This window comes from Leishmania major, chromosome 35 (assembly GCF_000002725.2).
Source record: "Leishmania major strain Friedlin complete genome, chromosome 35".
NCBI lineage: Eukaryota > Euglenozoa > Kinetoplastea > Trypanosomatida > Trypanosomatidae > Leishmania > Leishmania major.
The window spans coordinates 1368075-1395598 of NC_007284.2; the positions used below are offsets into that span (position 1 = coordinate 1368075).

A 27524-nucleotide genomic window follows, 5' to 3' on the forward strand; every position below is an offset into this window, starting at 1 on the left:
ACAGCCAATCACGGACCGCCTACGGCACCTCCCCTCATCCCCTCTTTCGCTCTGCCTCAAAACTCCACACCGGACCGTCGAGTGCGCTTTCACGCAAGTCTGACAAAGTGGAGGGGCGCGCGGCATGCATCCGTTACACCAGGAAGCTGTCATACACGGAGAAGCAGACCGGCATCGTGGCAGTGTCACTGGTGGCATTGCCCAAGATGTGCGCAGCAAGATGTGACAGAACTGTCTTCTCAGCAAACATGTTCGCCGCTTCCTTCTGAAACAGGACATCCTCGTCGTCGCTACCGGCGACCTCTTCCCCGTCGCCAGCCTCCTCCGCCGGTGCGGTCCCGACAACAACCGACGCAGTCGTTGGTGAGTCTGCAAGGGACATAACGAACCTGAGCGCGTCGACGCCAAACAAGAGGCCAGTGTCGCGCAGCCGACGCAGGAGGCGCACAACTGCGAGGAGACAGGACACTTGGTCTCGAGGAGCCTCGTGTGCGCCCCACATGCCGCGAGAGCAAATAGCCGCTGCCGCTTCACGAATCTCCGATGTGTCATCCACCAGCAACCGCAACAGCACCAAAAAGAGCGTGACAGCACTCCCCGGGCATGTCGACGCCGCCGAAGACGTCGCGGCTGCGGCGCTGCAGCGCAAAAAAGACTGTGCGGTGCGCAGTGCTTTCACCACTGCCAAGCGAGACTCCAGTGGCTGGCCCGGCTCACAGTAGTAGGACAAGAGGTACGCGACGGCAGGGGACACAGCGTGGGCGTCAGAGACATAAATGTCATGTGTGGTGAGGAAGTCGAGCGCCGCGCTGCAGGCATCCGAGTTGTGCAGCGGCGTGGCCGTCGTGGAGTCGTCACCGTCGGCAGACAGAGTAAGGAGAGAGAGAAGCGTTGAATGCAACTGCTTGACAGCAGGAGTCTGCTGCCCTGCGTCGAAGCTGGAGAGGTCGGATGAATGGGGCGGAGCAGTGGTCGCACCGGCCGTCTTGTTCGTCAGTGTCATGGCCATGGCAGCAAAACGCATGTGCGAGACAAGCTGCCCCCATGCAACGCACCCGATCGTCATCGTCATGGGCGACGCGGGGCTTGCGGCGCCGTCGAACAGCTCCGTCAATGACTTCAGCGCCAGCTGTGGAAGGTCACAGTGCAGATCGCGTGATATCACGCGCAGCACCACCGCAACGTCCGCCCTGTTGAGAGCATCGGCCGCGTCCGAGTAGTGCCGGAGCTGCGTCATGACCCACGAGATGAGGTTGTGCTCGCCGCGCCGGATGCTAAGGGCGGCGGCCTCCTCTTGCAGCAGTTCAGCTAACCGCGCCTGCTCCACCCCCGTCCAATGCCCGATCGGGGCCCTTTCACGCTGCGCAGCCAGCAATACGAGCATGGCACTTACACCCTCCATCACGCTGCCACGCTCCGAGACGACATGGCGCGCCTTAAGACAAGCGGTCATAGCTTCAACGCACATGCCGCGCACTGCGTGCTGCTGTCCCGGGCTTAGCTTGTGTCGCGCGCCATAGAAGACGATATCTGCCAATAAGGCGAACAGCGAAGCCGCTACGGTTGCGCTCACAGTGCAGGCCCGGACGAGCGCTTGTTTACAAGAGAGAAGAGCCTCGCTAATGGCCTGGATGACCGCCTCGGCGACCGTCAGTGTGGCGTAGCTACTGCGTTTCTGTCTGTAGTGGCGGCGCAGCGTCCCGACGTACTGAGCGTGAAACTGCAGTAGCTGCAGCACCGCGCCATGGCACGAGTTCAAGCCCCCGCCAGCGGCGCCCCCACGTTGTTTGAGTGGACCCGCGTGATTCGCGGAGTCCGTGAGAGAGCGATGCGGCTGCAGCAGCTCTAGCGACAAACCACGCCGAGTCTGCTCAATCGTCCTCCGAAGAGAGGAGAGCGGCACCAAACAGCACAGCGCCACCGCGCTGGCGGAGCGAACCATCAAACTGGGCGAGCCGGCGCACTGCATTACAGCCTCTATCATGCGGGCCGCGTCGTCCGACTCGCCGTGGCTGACCTTGGTGATGAGATGCGGCGGATCTGGCGAGAGCATGGACAGAAGCTGCAGCACCGGGAAGAGAGCAACGCTTACCTCGGCAGCGGAGGCGGCACCGCCGTCCTCGCCCTTCGCTTCCTGGCCCGATCGGCTCCCTCTCGTCAGCTCCGCGTACGCGTAGGCGATGCTGCGCGGCATGCGCTTTGCGACGTCGTGCAGGGAGGTGTTCACACCAGAGCCGCCGGTCGACGGGTGCTCGCCGACGAAACGGTGGATGACGGCGGAGAAGAGCATGAGCGAGCTGTTGCGCGTGTACCAACTGGCGTCGTGGAAGCCTTCCGTTGCTAAGGAGAACGCCTCCTCGATGTACGCCACAGCGCGGTCGGCAAACACCTTGTCCTCGAAGATGAACTTCAGCACGTTAAGCGCATTGGAGCGCTGGCTACGCCGCACCGTCTCCGCAGAAACGCCGAGAGGCGCGGTCTCGGCGCCGCCCAGTGCATGTGCGCCGGCGATGTCGCTGCGTGCAACGCGCAGAAGTTGCCGCATCGCTGATGGAAAGAGGCAGCACGGCACCGTCGTGTCTTCCGCCTCGAGCACTGCAAGGATAGCATGCGGGAGGCCTTGGCTGCGCCGCAGCATGCGGGTGACATGTCCAGAGGTGACGCCCTCCGGCCCCATCAAGTATTCGAGCAGCTCTGCCGGGAGTTGGTAGAACAGCGTTTGACGCGAACGCACCAGTGTGACCACGAGGGCTTTGAGCGCCTCACGGACACAACGCATCACCCCGTTATGTTTCGTGAGGAGTAGCGCATGCACGAGCTCGTAGGCGGCCGCATGGACGGCAGCGAACGGCATGGCGTTCACTGGTCGTATCTTCAAGAGGCGCGTGATGGAGCCTGCGGCGACGCGCATGCTGAGCCAGGTGTTGTTCACCACTCCCCGCATCGCAGACTCCGCCTCGGGCCGGCTGCGGTCGTAGACATGGCCGCGGCAGTCGACAACCTCGTCCGCGACCGACGACGCGGTAGTGCCGGCAGCCATTGTCTCCGTGCCCACCAGTGAGCTGCACGTGCGCAGGACAAGGCAGCAGCACTGCAAGAGATTCGTGCACGCCAGCGTCAGCAGCGACGACGGGGAAGCCGCGGCAGCTCGGCACTCGACCGACGCCATGAGGCTTAGCAGCTCAGCGCAAAGTGAGAGGGTGCCGTGGAGCGGGTTTGCCTGAATGTAGGCGTATGCCTTGGTGCCACGCATCGCGCTCATCTCGGCACACTTGCCCTCCACAGACGTGCGTTCTCGCTCCAGCAGGCCGCTGAGACGCTCGAGCTCCTCCAGTGGACGCTGCCTCGCGGCTTCCTGCGCCTCCGCTGTGAGCGTGGTGAAGGTGAGAAACCGCCCCACGGCGCCCTCAGCGTTGCGGAACGTCTGCGCACGGAGGAGATCCTGATGAGCGCGCGCCGCCATAGCGGACGGAGAGGCGGCGCTGCCGCCGTCGATGCCGTTAGTCGCCGTGAACACCACTGTTGGGGCCAACTCGCAGAAGGTGCGCAGCAGCTCTCGGGCGCTCTCACGCGCTTGCGACCAGCCATCCGACAGCGCGGCAAGGAGGGATGGTACGACGCAGATGTGCAGCAGCGGCAATGCGGCGCCGCCGCTCACCGGTTCCGTGGCGACAGCCCATTGCATGGCCTCCTTCTTGGCGACATGCGTGCGCAGCCCTTGCAGAAGAATGGAGTACCCCATCATGGCCGTGACGCGCCGCTCTACCGAAAGCCCGGCGCCCGCACGAGCGCTCGTGCCGATGTTCTGGGCGAAGATGCTCGAGAGGCATCTGCAGTGATCCATCACCGCCACCCGATACGCCGCGGTGCCCAGCTCCAGCTGCAAGTCCGGCTCGCTGGCGGAAACCGCCACCAGCGACGTTGCACCAGAGCGTTGGGCAGTCGCCACCGCATTCTCCTGCCGCTCACCCTTCGTGTGCGCCTTCTTGGGCGTCGCCGAAGCCGCTGCCGATGCCGACGCCCCGTTCTGGGGCTTACTGGTGTAGCTCTCCATGAGTCGACGCACCCACTTCTTTACCATCTCTAGAAGTCCTTTGCGTGCGGTGCTGTCTCCGCCGAGGTGCATGTTAAAGATGATGTACTCCTCCACCCTGCGCAGCTGCCACGGCTGCACGGCTTGGATTTTCTTGGCGCCTAGCACGCAGAGACACAAAGCTGTATTGCGCACCTCGTAGTTGAGGCTGCGGCTACCTTCCTCCAGCACCCGCAGTGTAGTACTGCCAGGGGCAAGGTAGGGCGTAATGTCCACCCCGACGCCGCGCGCGCGAGCGACTGTCTCGACGACGCCTTGCTCAACGCGCTCGTACTCTGGTGCTGCCAGGGTACCGGGCAGCGAGGACTGCCCATAGGAAGCGCCGTCCAAGCTTGCAGCAACGGCGGTGAGTATGGCGCGCAGACACGCTGGGTCCTGCTTCACCAAGGGCGCCACGAAGTGGGCGGTTATGTGCGATATGTTCACCGCCTCACTAACGTTGGACGAGACACCAACGTAGCCTTTCTCTGTGATCGCGCGTGCTAGCGGCTCGATGATGCCACGCCGCATTACATACTCGGCTGTTTCGCCGTCGCAGCTGCAGCCTGCGATCGCAGAACCTGGCGGTGCCTTCGCAATGCCTCGCGCTAAATGGGCAAAGACGTCACCGGCTACGTTGCCAATCTTGTGATTACTCGCCCCTGTCAACAGTGTGCGGGAAAAGGCGGAGACGGCGTCTGCTGCGGCGTTGGGGTATCCATAGTGCCGCTGCAGCGCTGCGATGAAGTCGCCCAGCGGCATCATGGAGAGCAAGCCAAGAAGCGCGTGGTACTTTCCGCGGCGCTCTGCTTGGGCTTGAAGGATTTGATCGAGCGTCACGGAGGTGTCGACGTCATGGTCGATCTGCTCGCCAGGCGCATGAGAGGCGCTACCGCGAAGCAGCGCATGTATTCTCAAGATCTCGCCGTACGTGCCGTAGAGGGCACCAGACATCTGCTGTGTGCCGTCGTCCCACAGCGCCATGATGAGCTGAGTGGCGTAGGAGAGCGCGTTCTGCAACTTTGGCGATGAAGTGCACAGCGAAGAGAGGTGGCGACGAAGCGCCGTTGCCTGGTGCACCTCCGGCGTCGCACACTCTAGCGAACACTGGGATGATGCCAGTTTCGTGAGAGCGGCGGCACCCTCGTTCTTCGCAGACTGCGCGAGCGCCTTGACGGCGATCGTCAGAACCGAACTCACGTGGCGCACGACGCTGTCCACCGTCTGAATAGCCATAAATCGCGTCTCCGGCTCCTGCACGACGTTGCAGTACTGCTGCGCCGCCTGCAAAATGATGTCGTAGGCTACGACAGTGCCATGCGAGACATTGCTCGGCGCGTTTTCCGCCCCAGTCGCCGACAGCGAGGTCCAAGGTAGAGGCCTCAGTAGAAGCCCGAGCGACATCCAGTCCCCGCGAATCGGCGCCGACGTGTGCGCCAGAATGCCCTTGAGCAGCGCAAAGCAGCCATTGGGTGTCAGGTGGGAAAAGACGTCGTGCAGGGCCTTAGCCCCAGAGCCACCATCAGCCTGAGCTGCCTCTCGCGGGTTCGCTGCTGACACGATGCGCAGAGCCACGTCTGCCTGCGCAAAAAGGTGCGCGAGCGACAAAGCACCGGCGGTTCCACTCTCCTGCAACTCGGGGACGCTGTCGGTGGACGTCTCCGCGCCGAGAAGCCTGGCAGCACCGCCTGTGCATTGGGCAACGTCGTCGCGTAGCGCGGCGCATACGAAGGCCAACAGCCACGCGTCGCACGTGCGCACCGTCAAGATCGACGCCACCAGTAGTCCAACCGCGTTCAGAACATCCTTTGGGAAGATGGGCGAGTAGAGCATGACGATGGTGGGTTGCAGCAGACGCGTCAGATCGCGGCGCACGCTGTCGCTGGTAGCACCGGACGCCATCGCCAGTGTAAGCGAGTCCATGTACTTGTGGATGTACGCGGCGACTACGCGGACACAAAAGCGAATGTGCTCGAGATCTTCGCCAAACACAGCAGCAGCGTCGGCGTTATGCGCTACCGGTGGCACAGACACCGCCACAGCGTTGCTGGCCTCCCCATCCGCATTGGTCACACTTTGCGCAGCCTCGTTGGTCAGCCGTGACAGCGTGCCTGCGCCATCACTTGCGTCCGGGGCGATGCTAGCCTGAACACGACTGTGGCTAGTCGCGTTAACAACGACCCACTGGAAGCTGTCGGCAAGCAGCGGCAGCACCTCCAGAAACGTGTCCTTGAATATGCCAGGCATCATGGGCATCAACGTACTTGTCAATCCATCTACTGCATTCAAGAAGTTCAATACCCGATCGCGCTCAGCACTGCAGTCGTAAATGCTTCGCGCAGCGGGGATAGTGGTACCTCGATCCTCCGAGCTGGACGGGAAGTACACTGCGGCAGCAGCCTCGGAGGTGTCACTGCGGGCACCAAGCGCCGCCACAGGTCTCATGGCGGTAGCGGTGTCTGCCTCCCAAGACTTGGCGCTGTGCAGGATGCGTGCAACGTACATTTCACGCACAGTCGCCTCCGCTGCGGCGTCTGGTGCAGGTAGAAGCGTTCGCAGTAGAGTCATGAGAGCTCGGTGCAGATAGCGCACGCGGCAGTCGAGGAGCAGCGGCACCACTGCCTCCAGTGCTAGGGTGCGGCTCCATGAGTGGAGCTCACCAGTCGGCTCAGTGAGAGTCGCCGCCAGCCGAGACTTGGGGATCTCACGTATGGCGCCCGTCATTTTCGAGATGGCGTGCAGCTGCTGCTCGGGGGTGAGGGAAAGCTGAAGGAGCTCCTGAAGTGCGGCGTCCGTCGTGCGCACCACCTTGGCCGCCAATGCCGAGGACGGTGCCGTAACGAAGAGGGCCCGCGCCACCTGCTCCAGGGGCTGCCGTACATCCTCCGGCACATCGAACGTGCTTTGAAGATCGGGGCGGCGCTGGCGACGTCGCGTAAGCGTCGCATTCGCGGACTGCTCTGCCATGGGTGTAGAGAAAAAGGAAGGGTAAGCAAAATGACGTGCTGGGATGGCGGGGCTAATGATGGGCCGTATAGCGCTCCGAGGTACCCGGGAACGCCGTTTCTGATTTCAATGTTCTGTTGAGGGCCACGATCCTTCAAGCCTGTCGAGTGTCTGCCCCGGGGTTGTGGTTCGCCCACAAAACCCTGCGATGTTCACAGTGGCAGTTGCCCGCTCGTCTGTGAGAGCGATTTGGGTTCAGAGTAACGAGACAAACACGCGCTTGCTGCTTTCCCAGCGGCTGTTAGACTTGCTCGCGAGTTAGGGTCGCGGTGAAGATGTACGTACGTCGAGCGGTGCGCTTAGTGAAGTAGCGCGTGCATCGGCTAGCACACTGTGATACGACGGTCGCGTTCGTCAGTTTCAGCAGCAGCAGCAATAATAATAATCAGGGTAGGACAAAGGATGAGATAAAGAAAGAGAAACGCACATACACAAGTGCGTATGGGGGTGGGGAACATGTCCGGGGACGGAGAAACAGAAGGAAAGTGGATGCAAGTGCGACAGCAGAACACAGGCAGAAGCTCCGTAATACGATTTGTCTCATGTGACCAACACAGTCAAGAGAGGCACTGGCATCTCCTGGTACGCGGAGTGTCGCTTCCATCCGATCACCTCATCACCGACTCCCCTCTACCCCCCACTCAAACACACGCGTACACATTAGCCGCGGTCGGCAGCTGCCTGATGCGACTCTCTCTCTCTCGCATGCGAGACGACCCTGTTGTAGGTGCGAAAGGGCCCCTCTGCCAACATCGGACACACTCGCTCTCCGATCGATATCAAGCCCTTGCGTTGTCGTCTTGCAATCACTGCGCTCCAGAAATGTGAATCTTTTTTCATGTTTTTGAGGGGCGTGGCACAACTGTAGATTTTTTGGTTGATTTTTTTGTCATTTGGCCTCAGTGAAGGTTTCGTCGGAAAGAGCTGAGACGTGGTGCACCGCAGGAAAGTGTGGAGCGAGTGGCGACCAATCGGAGTGATCTCCAGCAATGGCGGCCTTCAACGCCAGCGTGTGCGTTCATGTGCGAGGGTGCGCAGCCCTCGGCGCACATGTCTAGAAAAACAAAAGAACCACCCATCGTCAAGAGCGGGTATTGCGTACATTGAGGAGGGAAACGAAAAGCGACTGGCGTACTAAGCTGAGAGTTGTATTCACGCGCCTGCAGCAACGCACATGTCATCCTTGATGCCCCGTGCCCCCCACGCCCCTCTCTCGCTCCCTACCCTTCCCACCCCCTTTCTCACGCTCCATCGGCCATCGAGGTCCAGAAAACGTGACAAGTTGACGCGAATAGCACCACCACCATCCCACGTACAACGGATTGTGCCCTATCATTGTCATTGGCGAGAGGTGGTGCGCTTAATTTTTGACGGTATGTCAAACTTCGCCCAAAACGAACACAGATCAGCGTGCTGTTTCTCGTGAACGCTGCCCCAGGTATAGCACGCACAAGCAAAGGACAAATGCACTCCACACACACACACACACACACACACACACACACACCACGCTTCCATCCCCCCTCCTCTTCCTCCTCCTCCTTCATCTTCGCTGCGCGTCGCCTTATCCAGTTCGCCGTTGCACACATCACTGTAATGCCCACATACACAAACAAACACACACACACACACACACACACACAAGGATAAAGGCACGCACAGATGCATACACGAGTGTTTTCGGGTTAAAAAAAAAGGAAAAGTGGGAAAAGGCCCGCTTTAAACGAGAGACAGAGAGAACGCAGCGCCATTTTGCTTTTCGGGGAGGGAGGGGGCGCTTCATCTGCGCGACTGTTGTGGTGGTTCGCCTCTTCTCTCTTTTTTTGTCGTGCCCCGCACTGTCTACGCAATAGCACCGCCCGCTCAAACACGAAGAGAGAGAACGCAGGATAAGGGCAGTCGACAAACGGGCCGGGAAGGTTTAGGACAACGAGAGAGGGGGTAGAGGAACGAGCGAGGGACGAGAAGGTTGACACATGAATCCATCCAACACCATCTCATGCATCGTCGGAGCACATGCTCACACGACGTGGCAAGGACATCCGTCCTCTAGTGAACCGCCGTGGTACATGCTCCCAAGGTGCATCCTCCGCATACATCCACTCGGCCACCTTCTCAATACACGAATAGCGGCAGAGAGAATATTTGCGATAGATCACTTCACAGCGGAGAGATACAAAGGAAAGCGGAAGGCGGGCAAGTGAAAGTGGCGTAGCGCTGCACCGGCATGATGCGCAAAATGAATGAGGCCAGTCAGTCACAAAAAAAAAGAGTGTTATTCACACGCAGGCACGTACACATACACATACACATATATACGCACATGCACAGAGGCGCACGGTGTGCCTCTTTCTCTTGCTCGAAACCTGCAGCAACCACCATTCTCCCACCACTTAGTAGAAGCCAGTCCTCCAACACACAGAGACACACAGCAGCACCGCTCCTTTCGTACCCGTCGTAATATCATTGTGTGTGTGTGTGTAGAATCTTGCGGCTCTTTTTTTTTATTTGCACTCTTGCCTCCGCATCTTCCTGTGTCGCCGTCATTGAGGGCTGCGCACGTCCTCTCTCGTACGCCACTTCCTTCCTTCCGTTGCTCCCTCTTTCTCTCCGCCATCTACATCGACTCTACTCGTCATCGTCAATGATGGGGCCGTTCATGCGGAAATACAGCTCCCCCATCACCTCAACTTCGTCGTCCTTGTCATCATCGATGCTGGCCGCATTCATCGGGAACGTAAGAGCTGATGATTGTGCTGTAGTGGGTACGTGGTTGGCGGTAATGCTCGTGGCTGCCGCCATGGTTGCAGGCGTGTCCGTCTTGGAGGCAAAGGAACTTGCCCAGAGGTCGCCGTCGTGGAACTTCCTGCTCACATCCACGTCGGACGCGTCCACGCCGTCCACAACCCCTGCCACCTGCTTTGGCGCAAGGCAGTGCACCCCATGAGTAGTGAAGCTTGCCTGGTGCTCCGCCACCTCTATCTCGGTCACGAGGTTCTGCAGCTCCCGCTGAACCTCCGCGCGCAGCTCCTCCAAATCGAAGTGGCGGTCCTCTTCCTTCAGCATAAAGTTGAACTTGTGCCGCGATAGCGGCTTCTTTGCTGTGCGGAGGACCTGCAGGTACCGTATCGCATGGTTCCACTTCTCTCGGAAGTCAAGAATCTGCGCAGCCTCACCGATGCTGATGCGAAAGCGCTTCATCTGGCGGTTGCACGTGATGCCAAAGTACACGACGCGGCCACCTTTGGAAGGCACCTCGACTGGGGCAGAGTACTCCACCTGCGGGTACAACAGCAGCAGCGCCGCAAACAGGTACGTGTTGTTCACCGCCGAAACGCGAGCGCAAGTGATGTTGCTAACGAGATTACGCAGGTCCACGGCGACCAAGGCGGCGCCGGACTCCCACACCACGCTGCTCGGGCTGGCGGTGTTGGGCACAACCTTCTTCGACGTCCGCACAAAGACCAAGGCACCAGCCCGATCCTTGACGTTGATGGAGCCGGCGTCGCGTACAAAGAAGAGCCGGCGAGCGAGGGCGACAGCTTCAAAGAAGGTAAAGATGGACGCGTTTGACTTGATGCTCTGCATCACCGCCGACAGCGTTGCCTCGTCCTCGAGGTCGTCGACGAAAGCGTAGTCAGAGATCTGGACGCGCAGGTAGGTGATGAGGCCGCGCACGTGCTCGAGGCGGTCCTCTTTCAGCTGCAGCTTCGCTACAAAGTCCGCTGTCGAGGCTCCCCTCGCCTTCAGCCGCCACCACTCCAGGAAAACGAGCACATCGGCCAAGAGATCGCTCTGATTCGCAATGTCACCGGCGTACTCTTGACGTGTCTCGATCACACACTTCTTCCACGAGGCAAACCCCTCTGCTGACTCGCCGGTCGGGAATCGGTATGGCAGAGCGCAGACGCCGGCCACAATGACACCGACCTCGCCGTGGCCAAGTGTGCAGCAGTTCATGACAAAATGAGCCAAGTCCACCTCGAGGGGCAGTCGCGACGCTATCTCGCCCGTGAAGGTGAGGCTGAAATCGGACAGGTTCGCAATGAGGCACTTCTCCGAGAGGCTGTGCTGCACCTGCTCAATGCTCTCCGCCTCCACCGGGCACACCATCTCCTGGTTCGCACGCTGGATCGGCAGTTGCGCTCGTGAGCACTGCAGCAGCGCGTCCTCCACCTCGTATACCGTCGGCTGGGGAGCCTCGGTAGTGGGCAGCACGACATCGGCCGCCGGGGGATACAGGGCGATGTAGCAGCCGGGGTACTTGGTGCCGGGCAGCTGCCGGCGCTCCTCCACGTCCATCTTCGACGCCCACTCCGACGCGCTCGAAGCCATGAAGCCCTCCGACTTGTTCTGGACGGCGAGGCGGCGGGTCGTTGCCATGTCCAGCACAAACGTCGCATCTTCGTTGTTGTAGTTCGTGAAGGAGACAACGGAGTGCAGCACGCACACGCGATGCTTCGACGGTGTGGCGCCTGCGTCCTCCTTGGAGGGGAAGCGCCCGGCGTAAACCGTTGTGTCGAGCAGGCGCTCCTTGTGTAGCGCGTCGATCATCTCGCGTGAGTCACCAGTGAGGATGTAAATAGCCTGCGGGCACGCGGTGGAGCAGGACAAAATACGGCCCACCAGCGTGGCCGCCATTTGCACGGAGTGGTCGATGATCTTGCGGTGTGGACCAGGGTACTTGCCAGACTCATCGATCGTGACATCCAACACGTCCATCCCTGCCAGCGCGTTCGCCTCATCGTACGAGAACTCAACGAGGGGCTGCATCGGCGTCGTGGTTGGCGTCGCCACCGTCTGCTTCGCGAAGAACTGCTGCATCCGCTCCGTCATGGCACCGCTGACGCTTACGATGACGTGCAGTGGCGGGGCGGCCGTGTCCAGAATGGCGCTTTGCCGGTACACGCGTTCCCGCAGACCCCACAAGAAGTAGGAGACCAGTGGATTCATGCGGGTCAGGTTGGGCAGCACGAGATGCGTGAAAGGCCCCATGCCGCGCTGCGATGTCAAGTACACAAGCGCCGTATCCACATCCGTCACCCACAGTGCCGTGCCCGCCTCGCCGACAAACGACTGCCCGCTCAGCTCGCCGACAGGGCCGCGAGAGGGGCTCAGCGCCCGCAGCGCCGCAGCGATATCGGAGACGTCTGAGTAATGCGGCACCACCACCAGCACGCGCTCTTTGCTTTTTTGGCTAAGTGCGACAGCGAGACGCAGAGCCGCGTAGGGTCGCTGCAGCAGCACTACTTGGTGTGAAGCTACCTCCTTTAACCCCAGCACTTCGTCGCTCACGACATCGGCGGCCGCGGCGTTGCCACCGTGGAAGTATGCATCCTGGGAGGCGATCAGCTGTTTCAGCTTTGCATACACCACTGCCGGGTCCGACTCGGGCTGGTGTGAATCCGTCCGCATCGTCTTGTTGCCGCCGAACACGACGCCCTGGCCAACTTGCTGGATGGCGTCGAGGTCGAACTTGAAGACGTTCGAGTCCGCGCCGGGCGGCGTCACAAGCGAGGGGTTCGCGATCGTCTCCGCGGGACCGGCCGTGGCAGACGCCCCGGAGGACCCCGAAGCCGCGGTGGTGGAGGTGCCCCCTGCGCCGCTGGCTGCCTTGACCGCCTCCGTCCCCGAGGAAGCGGATGCGCTGGACTCGTTCGCGCGCGCCGCAGCCTTTGCCTTGGAAGGACTGCGACGCTTCTTACTCATCAGAGCCTCGATGTTGAATTGCAGCGTCGTGTTGGGGTCCGTGGGGAGGGCGGCGCCAGCGCTGCCAAACGGCAGCGAACCAGGTGACACCGTCGACGGCGAGTCCGACGAGGCGATCGCCGGCGAGGAGGATATCTTCCCCCCTTTGCGACCTTGGCGAGGAGCAATCGGCATCACGGTGCTGTGAGGGACTGAAGAATTTGAGGAGAGAGAAGGGGAGGGGAGGAGGCAAGCAAGAGGCAACGTCTTTCGCTTCGTATTTTTTTCGATTTCCTTACAGTATGTTCTTTTCTTCGCGCGTCGTGGGGCTGTGGTGCCGCCGTTGTAGAGGGGTCGGGGCACGTAGCGCCATGGAGAAGAGGGGAAGAAGAGAGTAGAACGAAAAAGAGGGGCGAACGCACAAAACGAAAGCAAAGGTAAGACCGACAGAGCCGGCAGCGAAGAACAGGAAGCACAACCGAAGTTCAAGGAGGAAGAGAACCACGTCGACGGAGAGCGGCGTACACGAGGAGCGCACACACGTGCGCAGGCGCATACGCACACACACACAGGGGCGAAGGCAGCAGAAGCCAAGAGGGCACCATCTCCCTCTCTCTAACTCCATCTTCACGCGCGCGCTTACCTCAACTGCTGGGTCTCCATGTGTTTGGGGGGAGGGGGAGAGGGCAGTCGTTGGTGCATCGTCTCTGCCTTAGTGGCCACTTGTGTGCGTGTGCAGGCACGCGTCGCGCACATTTCGCGCTGGGCCACTCTTGCCGCAGATCTGTGTTCTCTCTCCACACATGCGTCACCGTCTGCGTGCATTTCTTCGTGTGCAGTCACGCATCACCACAGCTTGCAAAGCGCGAAACTACCCCCGAATCGGCGCGCCAAACCGGCCGCGACGATCGATAGAGATCGGAAGGCGCGTGCATGCGCTGTCAACACACGCTGAGGCGAGAGAAGAGTCGTGGAACACCCGCACAGGCGGCGGTGCCGGAGTGCCGCTTGCGGTCGCACAATTCGTGAGCAACGATGAGGGAAAAGATCATGATGACAATACGCGCGGAGAGCGGCGAAGAGCGGAGACCGCCAAACGCTTCGCGAAGACTTCTACGATGTCGTTATCACTTGCCCTTTCACGCCTGTGGCATCTTCGTAGTCACCCAAAAACCGCTAGTCTTGCTGTGCTCCTCCTCTCTCACGTTCCGGCTCCACACCGACCGGTTGCGGTCGTAGTTTGACAGGCGCACCATGAGCCGCGTCGTCTGCTCCCACTCCGACGGCGGCACCGGCGCTGTTGTGCTAGTAGCAGCGCCGTCCGCCGCCGCCGCGCTCTCGTTCGAGCCTGCGCGCACCTTGGATGCAGCACTCTTTGCCTCCTGCTCCTCCGCTTCCTCGTCGCCGTAAGCGTCGTCCTTGTGGCCCTCCACCGCCTTGTTCTGACTCTTCTTGGCATGGTTGATCATGAGTGCGTCGCGACGACGAATGGCATCCTCAAAAGTGATGCCGAGGTGAGCCGTGATGGAGTGCGCCACGCGCAGAACCTCCTTTCGCAGCTCCCCCGTTTTCGCGGTCTTCAGCTCTGGCCTTATAAAGCGCAAGTAGGTAAGGAGGCAGTGCACCTCCGCCGCAGCGTCGTAGTGATGATCGAGCTCGCTGTCATGAGCGACCAGATGATTGAAGTGCACTTGCTCCCGAACACTAGAGTTGAAGAAGAAGAATTGGTCCTCCACGTGGGCTACGTTGTAGTCCTTCTGGAAGGCGCCTTGTGGCACCACGAGCCGACCCTCCGTGCTTGTTGGCCGCGTCCAGATGGGGAGCAGCATGTCACCACGTAGATAAGGGACAGTGCCGTCCTCGCGAATCAGGAGCGTTTCACGCACGGCGCCCTGGCCGCCGAACTTAGTCGATTTGCTGGTGTAGGGCAGGCGGAACTTAAGCATGCTGTGCTCGCCGTGCAAAATGTTTGTCCAGCACTCCTGCGCGCGCATGTTCTCTGCCACGTGGTCCTCGAAGTTCGGCAGCGCCACACTGCCCGAGCGGATGTCCGAGATGAAGAGCAGAGGCTTATTGCGCTCCAGCGCAACCTGCGCCAGCAGCTCCAAGCCTTTTGGAAGCGACAGCGGCGCTTCGTACATGGCAGGGATATCCTCGGTACCACGAGCCACGTCCAGCGTGCCAACGATGTCCTGAAGCTGCTCGTGGATCGCCTTCTTGTCGACCTGCACACTGTCAACGGCAACGTTCTGGTACACAAAACCAAGTGCTGGAAGGACTTCGGTGAGGCGGCGCGCGTTGATGCCGTACGCTGTCGCGTTGGTGAAGAACTCGTTGCGCAACCTGAAGTTCGCGCGCGGCTCCAGCACCGCGCGGTCAAACTGGCCGGGGTCGATCAGTTCCCACGTGTGCCGGCACGAGAACATCTCGTCCAGAAACGCCAAATGGGTCCCAGGAGCGGCGCCAGCATACACGATGTGATAGGAGATCTCTGGCCGGCAGTACATGGAGAGGAGTTGAATCTCGGAGAGAAGAAGTTTACGCTGTCCCCAGTGGATGGCGCTCTTAATGTCCTTGTTGCGGGATCGGTACGGCTCGGCGGGGAAGTCGTCATCGAGCAGCACGGGGAACGGGAGGGACGAGGGGTAGTGGTAAACGGTGCGCGTCACCAGTTTGCTAAATTGGCCACTGGTGGTGTCGAAGGACGACAACGAAAGAGCAGAGTAGAAGTCGTTCAGCAGCTCCTGGCGCTGCCGCTTCCGCTTCAGATACCCGCTACCCATTGTGTGTCGCTTGCTTCTTGTGTGCGACGAGTATGTGGACCCTCCGGGGACGTCGTAATGGTGATACGCATACTCCACACCACCCGCAGCGATTATCGCTAGAAACGTGTTCAGCTGAGAGGTCTAATAAAAAAAAGGAACACTTCGGAACTGCTACGCATGCATTAGGAGCAACAGCAGCCTCGTTCCCACTCCGGCGTCAAAACTCAGAGTGTCTATGTCCGTAGAACACGAAGGAAAGAGGGACGGTTGCCTCTTCCTTTTTCAGTGGGTGCACGGTAGTGTGAAGGAGCGAAATAGATGCGCGATAAGTCGCATGCGGCACCCGAAGAACGAGATGCAGACGCCGACGATAAAAAGAGCTTGAAAGAAAAGGTTCATGCCGCGCGTACCTACAGAGAGAAAGGGAGTCGACACAAGAGTGGCTCATGGGCCCGTGGCGGGGGCGGAAGAGTTGAACGAGCGGGAAGGGCTCTAAAGTGCCTCACTGCGACCTTTCCCAACCGCGTCCATTCTCTCGGAGAAAAAAAGTGTCCTTCCATGCCCATGGCGCATATGCGCGGTCTGCTGACAGCCCTTTCCTCTGCTTAGCTGGTTCCTCTTTTGTTTTTCGCGATTTTACTCGAGTCAAAGTTATCGGCCGAGGAGCTTAACGGATACGTTGTACGCTGCCATCCATGGAAGCTGAGAACAAAAAGAGGTAGGGGAGTTTGGAGGAGGGAGAACGGGGCAGCAGCTTGAAAATGGTCCCCCGTTGCTCCTTGGTCATCGCAGCACACTGCGCCCCATCCTCCTGTGCCAGCTCTGCCATGTGAAACTTCACCACTCGAGCGTCGAGTTCCCCACAAAGTCCTGAAGCACCTTCACCATCTCGCGCACCAGGATTGCATCTAAGGGGGGAAGCATGGTCGGCCGTGCCACCCGTCGCCCGACCGTCATGCAGCATACCACCAGCTCTTTCAGCTTCTCCTCGGCAAAGCTACCATCCTTCCCATCCACCTCGCTGTCAGGCAACTCCTGCGCGACGTCGTCCACTGACTGACGCAGCTTTGTCAAGTAGCGGCATAGCGTAGACGATGCGGGTGTAGCGGGGACAGCACCCGCATCGTCATCGAAGCGAGATGCACTTGCGCCGTTGGCGGCTGTGCTGACCGCGTTCAGGGGCTGAGGAAAGACAGGCTGCAGCGATCTCACCCATTGCGCACACGTCGGGATTGGTGTAGAGCAGTACAGGCTGACATACGCACGGGAAACCTGCGCGAGTGTCTGCGCCTCCTCGAGCCAGCGACCAGGCCGCGTATCCCCAACTGCTCCTTGTGCCGGCGAAGAAAAGAGGGCGGTGCAAGCTGGCGAGGGTGCCCTAACCTCGGGGTTCGAGAGCTCGACACGCTGCAGAGCTTGACAGATCCCTTGGACAGCAGCCAGCACAGCACCGAGGATTTCGCCTCGAGTGCGGCCCTCTTTGGCGATGTCCCTGAAAACTGTATGCTGATCAGCCAACTCTACCCAACACGCCGTCATCGTGCGACCCTTCATGACATCGAGGCGAGCATCGCGCACGAGTTCGGGAAAGGTCGGCGCATCGTCCACGTCGAAGTCCAGCGCCATGATTATGAGGAAACCAAAGGAGGAGAGAGGACGGGGTAGACCGTAGAAAGTGCGTAGAAGATGTGGAGTCCCCCTTGGTTCGGCTTCCTCCGTCTAGACACGAATGAGCAGGTGAAGATTAAAAGGAAGAGGGGCAAAAACGCGTGTCGCGCTAACGGCACAAGGATGGCAGGAAGAGAAAGAGAGCAATGGAGGGCGACAGCGGTAGGCTGCACAAGAGTGCAGGGCGCCGCGCGCAGTCCCGAAAGGAGAGCTGTCATGCGCACACATAAGCGCGAGAGGGAACGATAACGGCCGCCGACTGTGATGGCGACACCAACGCACCTTCCCGCTCAGAAAAGATAAAACAGCACGCCACCACCCGCTAGCGCGCTGCATCGAAGATCGAAAGCGCGCACCTTCAGCGGTGAAGTAGAGCACTAGCGTGAAGCGCGCACGTCCTCCCCTTTTCTCTTTTTTCAGCCTGTCCTCCCGAGACTGTGCCACGACGGAAGCACCACGCAGGTGCGTGCGTGCATGCATGCGCCGCGCAAGCTGTCTCTTCCCTTCTGGATGGGGTAAACTCCTTGCGACTCTGCAAATGTGGCATGTCTTCTCCCCCGACGGCTCGACTGCCCGAGGGGACAAAACAGGACCACACGAAAGGCGAGAGAGAGAGAGCAAGTGGAGGACAAGGGCGGCGATTTGTGAAGAAATCTCAGAAAGAGCTCAAAGCGGACGACAAAAAAAGGACCGTAGGGCCCGCACCACAAAGCGCGCGAGTGAGGGCCACGAAACAGGAACAACAACGAATCGGCATGAGCGCACCAACAAACCTGCCCGCCCTCTCTCATCATCATCATCATCTGGATCACGCGAGTTCACCATCACCCCCGCAAACACCAAAGACAGAAGAGCGGCGCACACAACTGAAGAAGGATGCCTTAGTCACCCTTTAGCAGCATCGCCACGGCGCGTAGGGCCCGGTCACCGTACCAGTGGTGAATGCACAGAAAAGAAGCACCGCTGACGGCAGAGACGGCGCCGATCGTGAAGTACATCCACGCCATGAAAGTGTTGCGGCCACCGAGCCACGACAGCGTCGCTAGTGAGAAGCTCTTTGTGCCGCCGTAACTGGCCGCGTTGAAATGCTCTTGGATGCGCATCAGATAGGTGCCCGGCACCAGGTCCTCGTCAATGACGCGATACAGCTTCCGGAACTTGGGCAGCGAGGCCACGCGCGCCCAGACCATCAAGTCCTCGTCCGTCGTGACTGGGATGCGGTGACCAGGCTCATCGGCGTACCAGCCTTCGTTGAAATAGGCATTGTCGGACGGCATGCGGGATGGAGGGTTGGGGTTCACATCACCGTCCGCGGCCTCGTACGCCCATTTGGGCGCGCTCCATACGGGTCGAGGCGACGAAGGAGGTGGAAAGTGCGGTTTTTTGTATTTGAACTCTACGTCCGACGTCCAGGCAATGCCTTTTTTGTGGCAGCGGCCGGCGCCGTCGAGCGGTTCGTTTGTGAAGCGTGAAAAGGCGCTGCCGTTGCAGATGAGCCGCAGCGACGGCGCCGTCACCGCGGCGGCCTCATGGTGAGTAATGCGGTACAGGGTGAATGTGTCGTTGAACATTGACCATGGTATCAGTCCAGCCGGTACATACACAAAGTCGCTGTAGTGGAGGAAAGTGCCCAAGAGGTTAATGCCTTGATCAGCAGTGTGGCGCAACTCGCCTGGGTACGTGAGAGGCGACGTGGCAGAGGCGATGGCCGCAGCGGAGACACGCTGTCCGGCCAGCTGCGCGTCGCTCTTGGAGTTGGAGAACCGACGGTGGTTCTGGTAGAAGTTTTCAAGGCCATAGTAGACATACACTGGTGCCTTGAGGTGCTTGTCAACGCGAAACGGGACATCCGTGACGCATCCCGTCTGCCACACATCTCCCGGTGACGCCTCATACCGAAAGGCGCCGGTGTTGTTGTACCCAAACGAGCACTGCTGCTGATGGTCGTAGCGCACCGTGATGTCCACCGCGGACGCGTTCGCGCGAAAGAGCGACAGGCTCAGTGGCAAGCACACAACTGCAACAGCAATGAGGCAGAGGGCGGAGTGCTGCGGTGTCAAGATGGGTTGCCACGCCGGCAGACGCTGTTGCTTGAAGAGCGCCCAGATGGACGGGCGCTGAACCACGGCTGCGGGGGCGACAGGCATTCCCCTCCCTCTCGAGTTTGCGTGGAGTAGAGAGACTCAAGTCAAGCAAGTTCTTCGTTTTCTTTTAAGGGGGCGTCGAAAAGCAGCACTGTTTTGATGTCCTCAATCGTCGTTGCCGGAGAGGTGAGGCTGAGGTGCGCGTCGATCTCACTTCGCACCACTCCGTCGAAGAAAAAACAAGAGAGGGGCAAGAGGAAAAACGCTGCAGTCGTGCCGGCAAAGAGCACTTTTCCAGAGAGTCGCAACGGTTCGGCGGCAGACGGTGAGCGAGATTGATAAAGACGATGTGTCGGTGTGTGTGTGTGTGTGTGTGTGTGTGTGTATGGGAGCGCTGCGTGCGCGTCTCTGTCTGTGACGCCTGCGATAGCCCCGTTGTGCCGTGGACAATACGCCAGCGTACCTGATCACAGGCGGGAAGGAGAGCAGGTCAGGTCAGACGCGACGCGAAGCGAAGGAGGACGTGGATGGCGAAGAGCAGAGACAAGTCGCCACGAGGAGAGACAAGTAGAGCGCGGGGCGCGAGCAGACAAAGAGCGCGATCACAGACACTGCCAAAAGTGAGACAGAGAAACGACCCGCGAGTAGAGCAAACACGCGCATACACCAAGAGGCAAATACGTGGTGGTCAGGCAGACTCGTCGTCAAGACGCGACAAGCAATGCTGTTCCGTGGAGACTAAAGGAAGCCGGCCCTATCCTCCAACTCCCTCGATGCGCGTCATGCACAATCACACAACACAGTCGAGTATCGACACGTCAAGTCGAGTTTTCACGGCTATCGTTTAGTCTATCTTTCAAATGAGTGGAGTAGCTGTACGACGACAAGGGCGCGGCAGTCAGATATTCTGTTTCCTCTGTGCTTGTGCGCGACGAAAAGATGGCGTTCATTAGAGCTCCCTCCTGCACACAGAAGCGTGTGCTCGCGCACGGCAGCTGCAGGAATACCCAAAACTAGGCATACCGGATGAGGAACATCGATCGATAAGAGCACACAAAGTCAAGAACACGCAAGCGCAAACACACAGAACGAGAAAAGAGGCGAGAAAAGGCAGCCCAAGACCCATAGCACTCTGCACCAAGCGCACCGTCCCTGAATGGCCGGCAGACACCACAATTGCCTCTTGCCAGTCAACCCATTTCTCGAACGCTGGTCAGTATCGAGCCGGTCGACGGTGGCTGCTTTCGCTTCTCTGGCGGGCACGCATACTCTTCACCGCGTCCTTCGTTTGCTGCTTCGTGTACTTTTCTGTTAACTTCGCCTGCCACTCCCCCACAAAACGGAATGGGACCAAAAAATCGCGGCGACCGCGGACGGTTCGCAACTCGCGCAAGGCACGCTCATCAGCCTCGCTGGTGTGTGGCGACGAGGACAAGGAGAGGGATGAGATGCTAGGGGACCGGTCCGCGAGCACCTCCACTTTGTCGGGGTATAAAAGCAGCACCTCAGCTATAATATCCTGCATGGTGAAAAGTCGCTCACGCACAAGCCGCGGCAGTCGCGGGAGACTTCGACTGATCGTCGTCCCTTCTTGCGGGTCGCTACGGAGGGAATAGGAGGAGAAGATGTGCAGGAGTATTTCCTCCCCGGTAACGCTTTCGATGGAGCGCTGAGCGACTTTGGGGGCATCGGCGCGCCGCACCAGGATGCCGTGCCGCACATCGGATAGCTGAAACAAATCATTCCGTGCTTGTAAAAGCTCCGTCACATTTTGAGGAAAAGCTTGCACGGCAGGCTGCGGCAACGACCCTAAGAGCGCCGACTGATGCACCCCATCACGCAGAGGGAGAAGGTCGAAGAGATGCTGGGCTAGGACCCGCTCGTCGAAGTACGGGGTTGGGTTGCGCAGATAGGCAAGCTGGCGCTGCAGTTTGCGCTTGCGGCGTCGCTGGCGCGAACTGAGGCCACATGCACTTGCCGCCCGCTCCGCAGTGAGTGTCTCCAGCTCGCGTAGTATGCTCTCCTCGCGCGCGCCCGCCATGTCTGGTGGGACGAAGCGCTCTTCGAGCCGAAAGCGCACGTAGACGGAGGCGCACAAGGATGGCGGCGGCGTGGCATCATACTTCACGCAAACGGGCGCTAACGAAGAGCCCTCGGCAGAGAGGGTCGGCACGCGTGCCTGTTGCCCGCTATCGACGGTCGTGGGGGCCGCATAGCGAAGCTCGAACAGAGCAGGTGCGCTCAACAAAACGTGCCAGACATCCCGCCCGGGTGGCAGAAGAAGGGTTGCCTGCTCTTGTAGCTCACCCGAGAAGAGCAGCTCCGTTGCTGTGGTCGGCAGTACACGCGCTACCCGGTACCACTCGTACGGCTGCACCTCATGCCCCGCCATCCGCGTGTTTGGTGACTGCGGCATTGGCGCAGCGGCCCTGTCATCGCCCGCCGCAGGGTTGAGTCGCAGTTGCACATACCCGTGTTCGAGCACGTGAGTCAGCTCCGCTTCATCAGCTGAAGTACTGTGAGAGGCGCAATGCGCCGGGTGCTCGTGAAAGGTGAGCCATGCTCTGTGCTGCGGCGATCGAAGAGCATCGAGCACGCGGGCCCTTACCTGCTGCTCCTCGGCCTCCGGGACAGTCGTCCAGAGGGCCTTGACTGGCACGAGGTAGCTCGGGAACAGCTGCTGGAGTTCAGTGAAAACAGCCTGGACGTCCACCGAGTTCGACTTCGAGGCTGCAGCAGCGGCATTACCAGACGGGGACGATGGAACGGCGAACGAGTAACCCACTTCGGCCCCCGCGTTGGCCCGGCGGCACGGCGCTGCCGATTCTCTCTGCCTGAGGCGGCTGCGCACCACATGCACCTGCCCGATCATTTTGCTTTCAAAGCGCTCCGCGTAGCGAGACAAGAGGGACCGCAAGCCACCGCACACGGGGTCACACACGCGCTCCATCAGCTCTGGCGGCAGCTGACGTGAGATTTGCGGAATCGAGGTGAATGTTGCCGGGATGAAGGAGCTTACCTCATCCACAAGCGCATCGAGCGGTGAAGTGGAGGATCGAGAGTGCAAGCTGGTCGGCGTGCTTGAAAAGTGCACCATCCGCCGGAGTGTGATGACAGGAGAGGAGAGAACCATGACGTGTGGCGCCACTTGCGCTTCGGCTCTTGAGTATGCTCTCCCTCGCCGCCCAGCTGTGGCTGCAGCCGCCAAGGCGAGGCGGCCACTGTACAGCCTTGCCGGCCACATCACACAGCCACGGCAGTGCCCTCCACTCACTGGTGTCGTGAAAGTGAGAAGCCAAAAAAAAAATGCAAAACGAGCGGAGTTTACGGTGGATGAAAAACGAGAAAGTCGTTCGTGTCGGTCCCGCGCGCATCACCAGGGGTGAAGAGAGTCACAGGAGCAGGAAATCGGAGCTCCAAGCACTAGTGACGCTGGGCATGTGCGCGACCGAGATCGATTCACTTACTACTACAAAGAAAAGGGGTAGATGCAGGATTCGATCGGAACGAAAGCCTTACCCAAGTGCATCGCCAGGATGCATACTGCGACGTCACAGTTGGTGCCGCACCGCAGCCGATTAGTGTGCCGCTCTCGTGGCTGGAACTCGGTCACAAGTGATCCGCATATTTGATGGTTTTCGTGCGTGACGAACGTAAGAAAAAAAAAAAGATACCAAAAGTGGCAAACAGCAGCGTTGAAGAGAAAAAAAAAAGCAAGGAAAGCGGTGCGAGCATCTGCGAAGTGCGAGCCATGAAGGTGCAGACGAATATGCCGTCCTCTCGCTCCTTTTTTTTTGTGGTTTCGCTTTCTGTCTTTCTGTTGTTGCTCGTCTTTTCGTAATGCGCAGCTAGCGGGAACATCCCAGGTGCCTCACTCTGTCAACCGCAAGAGTGCACGTGCGCACAGGAGGGCGCTCATTCATTGGTGAGAGAAGCTACCTTCCTCCACTGAGAACAGCACCGTCGGCGGGTCAATGTGAAGCTCTGACATTACCCGTTCCACCTGGCCTGCTGCCTTAGCGTCCGCCAAGTGCTGCAGTGCCGTCTGCGAAACTGTCACCCAATACAGCGTGTCTTCTACGAGTGACCACGCTTTCGCGCCTGCAAGCTCGGCTCGGCGAGCGTCGATGCGCTGCTGTAGCTGCCGGCGAGAAGGCCTACACCTCTCGAAGGCAACGTCAGTCTCGGTGCTGGGGAGAGGATCGGTTGTCCCGCCTCGCGGTGGGGTGACATCGTCACATTCCGATGCCGTCTTGGGCGCTGTGAAGGGCTCGGACACCGCGACAGCCGTATCTGGTGCGAGCGGTGCAGGAGTTGACGAGGTATTCGCTGCGCAGGGGTCATCTGCAAAGGAGGGCGCTGCATGTAGCGCAAACGCCTGGCTGCGGTGCAGCTGTCGCGCCACCGCGTGAATGGATGCTGCAGTGTTGCACGGAGCTGTATGCTTGAAAGGTGGGTGGAACGACTTCTTGGCGGCGGTGGAGCGCATGTTTGGCATTCGCACCGTTGATGGTGTCGTTGTCGTTTTTTTTTCGGTAAAAGCGGAAGCAAAGGTGCAGAGAAATGGTCACTGGGTACCGCCCATGCGTCTCTCTGGAGAAGGGCGCGGGTGGGGCTAAACGCGCACTTGTGAGGGCGACGTCACCTCCAGCGTTTCGTTGGCGTTCAAAAGGCAAGAGGAAGAAGCGCCGAACTCACGTCGAAGGCGGCAGAGCATGCATGCGCTTCAGTGACTACCCACAACACAAGTGGAACACACACACACACACACGCACACGCACACGCACATACATTAACGGCTGGCGAGCTGAGATGCCTTGCACGTTTGAAATAGTGCACGACGAAAGAACAAGAAAAAGAGCGGCAGAGAAGAGTGACGTGGTGATTCCAGAAAGAAGAGGCGGACCAGTGACAATCATCACGCGCAGCATCCCGAAGGCAGAAAACAGCTCCAGCGGCTCACATTGCACGTGGGGTGCACTTCTGAAAGCTTGAAAGTGAGAGGGGAGACCACTTCGCATGTCAGCTGCCGATCAAGAGAGACACAAAGAAAAAGTGTAACAGAGAGCCATTGCACCCCCTCTCTCTAACTTGCACCAACGCTTTTGTTGCGTGTGTGTGTGTGTGTGTATGTGGAGGGGGGGGAGGGGGGCTGTGAAGAGGTTTCATTCTTTCTCCATTGTCTTTCGTGTATGTCCCGTATTCAGCGCATACATATGAAGCAGCGTGACAGCAACGCGGAGAGGGCTGGCTTGCCTCAAGCGGGTGCAGAGGATCGCGTGCCTCTCCGCCTCCGCTTATAGCCAGTGTGGCCCATACGCGGAGAGGTATGTGGCTGTAAGGTATGCATCTGCGGCTGCCTGCTGCTGCGCCTTCTTGGAGGCCGCTCCAGACCCTGCCGCAGCAGCGGCAAAGCAGTTGGACACCTCTGCGTCAAGAAAAGACACTACCTCTCTTCGCACATCCATAGCAATAGAGCGCTGTCGCTGCTGGCTCACCAGGCGCTGCCTGCGGGATGAAGGCGAGAGCAGTCCCCCTTCCCTTGCTATGTGGCTACCAGAAGTCGCACCCTGGTCGCGCCCGTCGGGGCCTGTGAGGGACCTGGTCCAGAGGACATTCCAGTCCGCGGGGTAGCGTTGCAGTAGATCACAAGTCGGCTCCAGCACTTCCACCAGGATAGAAAAAGCTGGTTCAGAGAGCCGCATCACCGCTGATGCACTGCACCCGTCAGCTGCACCCGGGTGGGTTGGTGGTTTCGACGGAACGACGGCATCGGATGCGTGCTGCTTTTGTGCAGCTTCTTGAGCGACAAGCGGGTTCGCCGGCAACAGATGTGCCGACACCTTCACAAGTCGTGGTGTAGAACTTGCAGACGACTTGCAAGCGCTCTTCTTGTAGTCAACCAACAAGGCTTCAATGACATGCCGATACATGCCAAGGGCAGACTGCAGTAAACTCTGCAGAGTGAGCCGCAAGATGCTCTGCGTCCTCGTCAGTTCCTTCTCATGCGCCTGCAATGCCGCGCTCTCCTTCAGCATCGCCTCGCAGAAGAGTAAGCACGACTCATAGTCGAGCAGGGCGGGGATAAGGTAGTAGCAGCGCTCGATCACGGACGACCTCACTTTGGTGAGCAGGTCGTAGCCAATATGAAGGAGTGCATTCTGCGTTAAGGTCAGCAACGGCGCCGAGCCGTGGTCTGCATGTTGCCGTTGCGGCCGCAGCCGAAAACTCGTCAGCGCGTGTAGGAGGCCACCAAGACAGTTGGTGTGCACTACGACTGGTCGCGGTAAAGAGCCAGTTTCAGATTCATGGCGTCGACTCTGCTGCGCGGAAAGCCGTTTCAGCTTCGCGCCTACGGTAGCAGGAATACTGCTGGGGTGCAACGCATCCCAGCTGATGCGGAGCTGCTCGCGCGCTACACGCTGGGTAGCCTCCATAGCTCGCGTGCAAACCTCGTCACACGCCTGTTCGTCTTCCTCATCCTTCCCGAGAAGGGTGCCGCAGAAGGAAGAGGCAGCCATGTCATTGGCGCAGCTGGTGCCGCCCATTGGCTGGCTCACCCTCCGTTTATCTGCCAATGCGCACAGACGCGCAGCGAGCCGCTCTCGAATGCTTCGATCCAGCATCGGCCACGCAAGGGGCACGAAATACTGTCTGTAGCGCCCCACTTCGTACTCTTCCGCGAGAGTCAGCACTCCCCCACTTGTATTGCACAGGAGCTCTACTCGCAAGACGATCCACATGCCCAGCATCCTCGTCCAACGCGCCGCTACGACGGCAGTGGCATAATCCATGTCTTCGACACTGTCACCTACACTGCTACAATGGCAAGTGACGGGTGCCGCTGCCGCCGCCGTCATCCATTGCGTCAGCAAAGGCGCTTCCACTCGCTTCACGAACGCAAGAGACGGCAACGAACTAGAATGTGACAGCGACGAGGAAGACTTTGTCGCCGACTGCTCACTCGACAATTCACTCCACGACGACGGGAGAAGCACGGCCAACTCTCGTGCGTAGAGTAGTGTCTCGCGATACGTGTCCCAGTCATCGAGCTGCATTAGGCAGAAAATGGTGGTTGCTTACCCGTGTGTGGATTCGATTCGCACTTTCTCGACCCTCACGCAACGTGAAGGTTGTCTCACACGCGCGTGTGTGGGGTTGTTTATATGAATGTACTCGTGGTGTACACAGTAGTAATCACCCAAGCAAAACAATGGGAGCGCGCACACCCGCCAAGTGCACTAGCAGACATGCACACATGCAGTGTGAAAGAAGAGGGGCAGTCAAACAGAACGCACGAGTGAGGGGTTCGGCGTGGTTAAACCGCAAGGCGCACACACCGCATTCAAAGCGCGACACACGCTTATGGCGGAGTACACGAGTCCCACGACCGAAAAGTGCAACAGGAGGGGGAGGGGGGGCGGTGTGCCACAGCCACAGCAGACACACACACACACACAAAGTCATTCCTTCTGCATCTTTCTGTGGCCGAAATTTGCGTATGTATGTGAACGAGCGGAAACACAAGGCTGATGTCTTCGCTTGCGTCGCTCAAGGACAGGGAGAGCGCTGGTGCGACAAGAGCACGCAGTCGTATCGTGTTGAGGATGTGGAAGCGCCGTAGTGCGCTGCCCTTCATGCATGCGTCCTTTTTTTGGTTTTCTTGTTGTCTTGATCTGTATTATTAGCATGTATGGAAGGAGACCAGCAAAAGAACACGCACAGATAGCCTCGGAAACACGCAAGCACACTTACACACACTATTGTGCAGGAAAAGAAAACAGAAGACCCACTGATGTTCACTGCGGACATCATTGGACGCCTAGTAAAGGATAAAAGGCTCAACCGCGCGATGACGCGCGCACATGTGAAGAGGGAACGAGAGCGGGAGGGGGGAGAAACAATCAAGCGCACTCGCGCACGTGCACCCGTGGTCAGCCGCCTTCTCTCCCGGATCGCTTCATCTCGTCTTCGATGCCATGCATCTTGAGTTGCGGCTAACCCGGCGGAGAGAAAGAAAAGCACAGACTCTCCACAACTGAACCGGTCGACCCTACCTGGTGCTGCTTTCCTCTCTGTTGGTTTCTGGTTATCTTCTATCATACGCAACACAGAGGAGCGGAGGGACAAAGCGGCCTTGAATGCAATCGAGCGTTGCGCTCATGTTTTGTATTCCTGCGCGCACTCGTGGTTCTTCTCAGTATGACGGCAGGTGTTCTATGTCAGCGCCAGAAGCGCGCT

The 27524-nt window shown here is 59.3% G+C and overlaps 8 protein-coding genes across 8 annotated transcripts; all 8 read right to left on the reverse strand.

Moving 5' to 3' along the window:
• Window positions 1-133: 133 nt before the first annotated feature.
• Window positions 134-7039, reverse strand: LMJF_35_3360 (conserved hypothetical protein; the record flags this gene model as incomplete). The annotated part of the gene is made up of 1 exon (XM_003722682.1): window positions 134-7039. The coding sequence occupies one exon, from the start codon at window positions 7037-7039 to the stop codon at window positions 134-136; it is 6906 nt and encodes a 2301-aa protein (XP_003722730.1).
• A 2667-nt stretch (window positions 7040-9706) lies between these two features.
• LMJF_35_3370 (conserved hypothetical protein) lies at window positions 9707-12961 on the reverse strand (the record flags this gene model as incomplete). Its single annotated transcript, XM_003722683.1, has 1 exon — window positions 9707-12961. The coding sequence occupies one exon, from the start codon at window positions 12959-12961 to the stop codon at window positions 9707-9709; it is 3255 nt and encodes a 1084-aa protein (XP_003722731.1).
• Window positions 12962-13905: 944 nt separating this feature from the next.
• Window positions 13906-15549, reverse strand: LMJF_35_3380 (conserved hypothetical protein; the record flags this gene model as incomplete). Its single annotated transcript, XM_003722684.1, has 1 exon — window positions 13906-15549. The coding sequence occupies one exon, from the start codon at window positions 15547-15549 to the stop codon at window positions 13906-13908; it is 1644 nt and encodes a 547-aa protein (XP_003722732.1).
• Window positions 15550-16368: 819 nt separating this feature from the next.
• On the reverse strand, window positions 16369-17157 carry LMJF_35_3390 (conserved hypothetical protein; the record flags this gene model as incomplete). Its single annotated transcript, XM_003722685.1, has 1 exon — window positions 16369-17157. One exon carries the CDS (start codon window positions 17155-17157, stop codon window positions 16369-16371), a length of 789 nt encoding a protein of 262 aa, XP_003722733.1.
• A 923-nt stretch (window positions 17158-18080) lies between these two features.
• LMJF_35_3400 (conserved hypothetical protein) lies at window positions 18081-19346 on the reverse strand (the record flags this gene model as incomplete). Its single annotated transcript, XM_003722686.1, has 1 exon — window positions 18081-19346. The coding sequence occupies one exon, from the start codon at window positions 19344-19346 to the stop codon at window positions 18081-18083; it is 1266 nt and encodes a 421-aa protein (XP_003722734.1).
• A 1150-nt stretch (window positions 19347-20496) lies between these two features.
• On the reverse strand, window positions 20497-22416 carry LMJF_35_3410 (conserved hypothetical protein; the record flags this gene model as incomplete). The annotated part of the gene is made up of 1 exon (XM_003722687.1): window positions 20497-22416. One exon carries the CDS (start codon window positions 22414-22416, stop codon window positions 20497-20499), a length of 1920 nt encoding a protein of 639 aa, XP_003722735.1.
• A 786-nt stretch (window positions 22417-23202) lies between these two features.
• On the reverse strand, window positions 23203-23772 carry LMJF_35_3420 (hypothetical protein; the record flags this gene model as incomplete). Its single annotated transcript, XM_003722688.1, has 1 exon — window positions 23203-23772. The coding sequence occupies one exon, from the start codon at window positions 23770-23772 to the stop codon at window positions 23203-23205; it is 570 nt and encodes a 189-aa protein (XP_003722736.1).
• An 808-nt stretch (window positions 23773-24580) lies between these two features.
• On the reverse strand, window positions 24581-26341 carry LMJF_35_3430 (conserved hypothetical protein; the record flags this gene model as incomplete). Its single annotated transcript, XM_003722689.1, has 1 exon — window positions 24581-26341. One exon carries the CDS (start codon window positions 26339-26341, stop codon window positions 24581-24583), a length of 1761 nt encoding a protein of 586 aa, XP_003722737.1.
• Between the last annotated feature and the right edge of the window lie 1183 nt (window positions 26342-27524).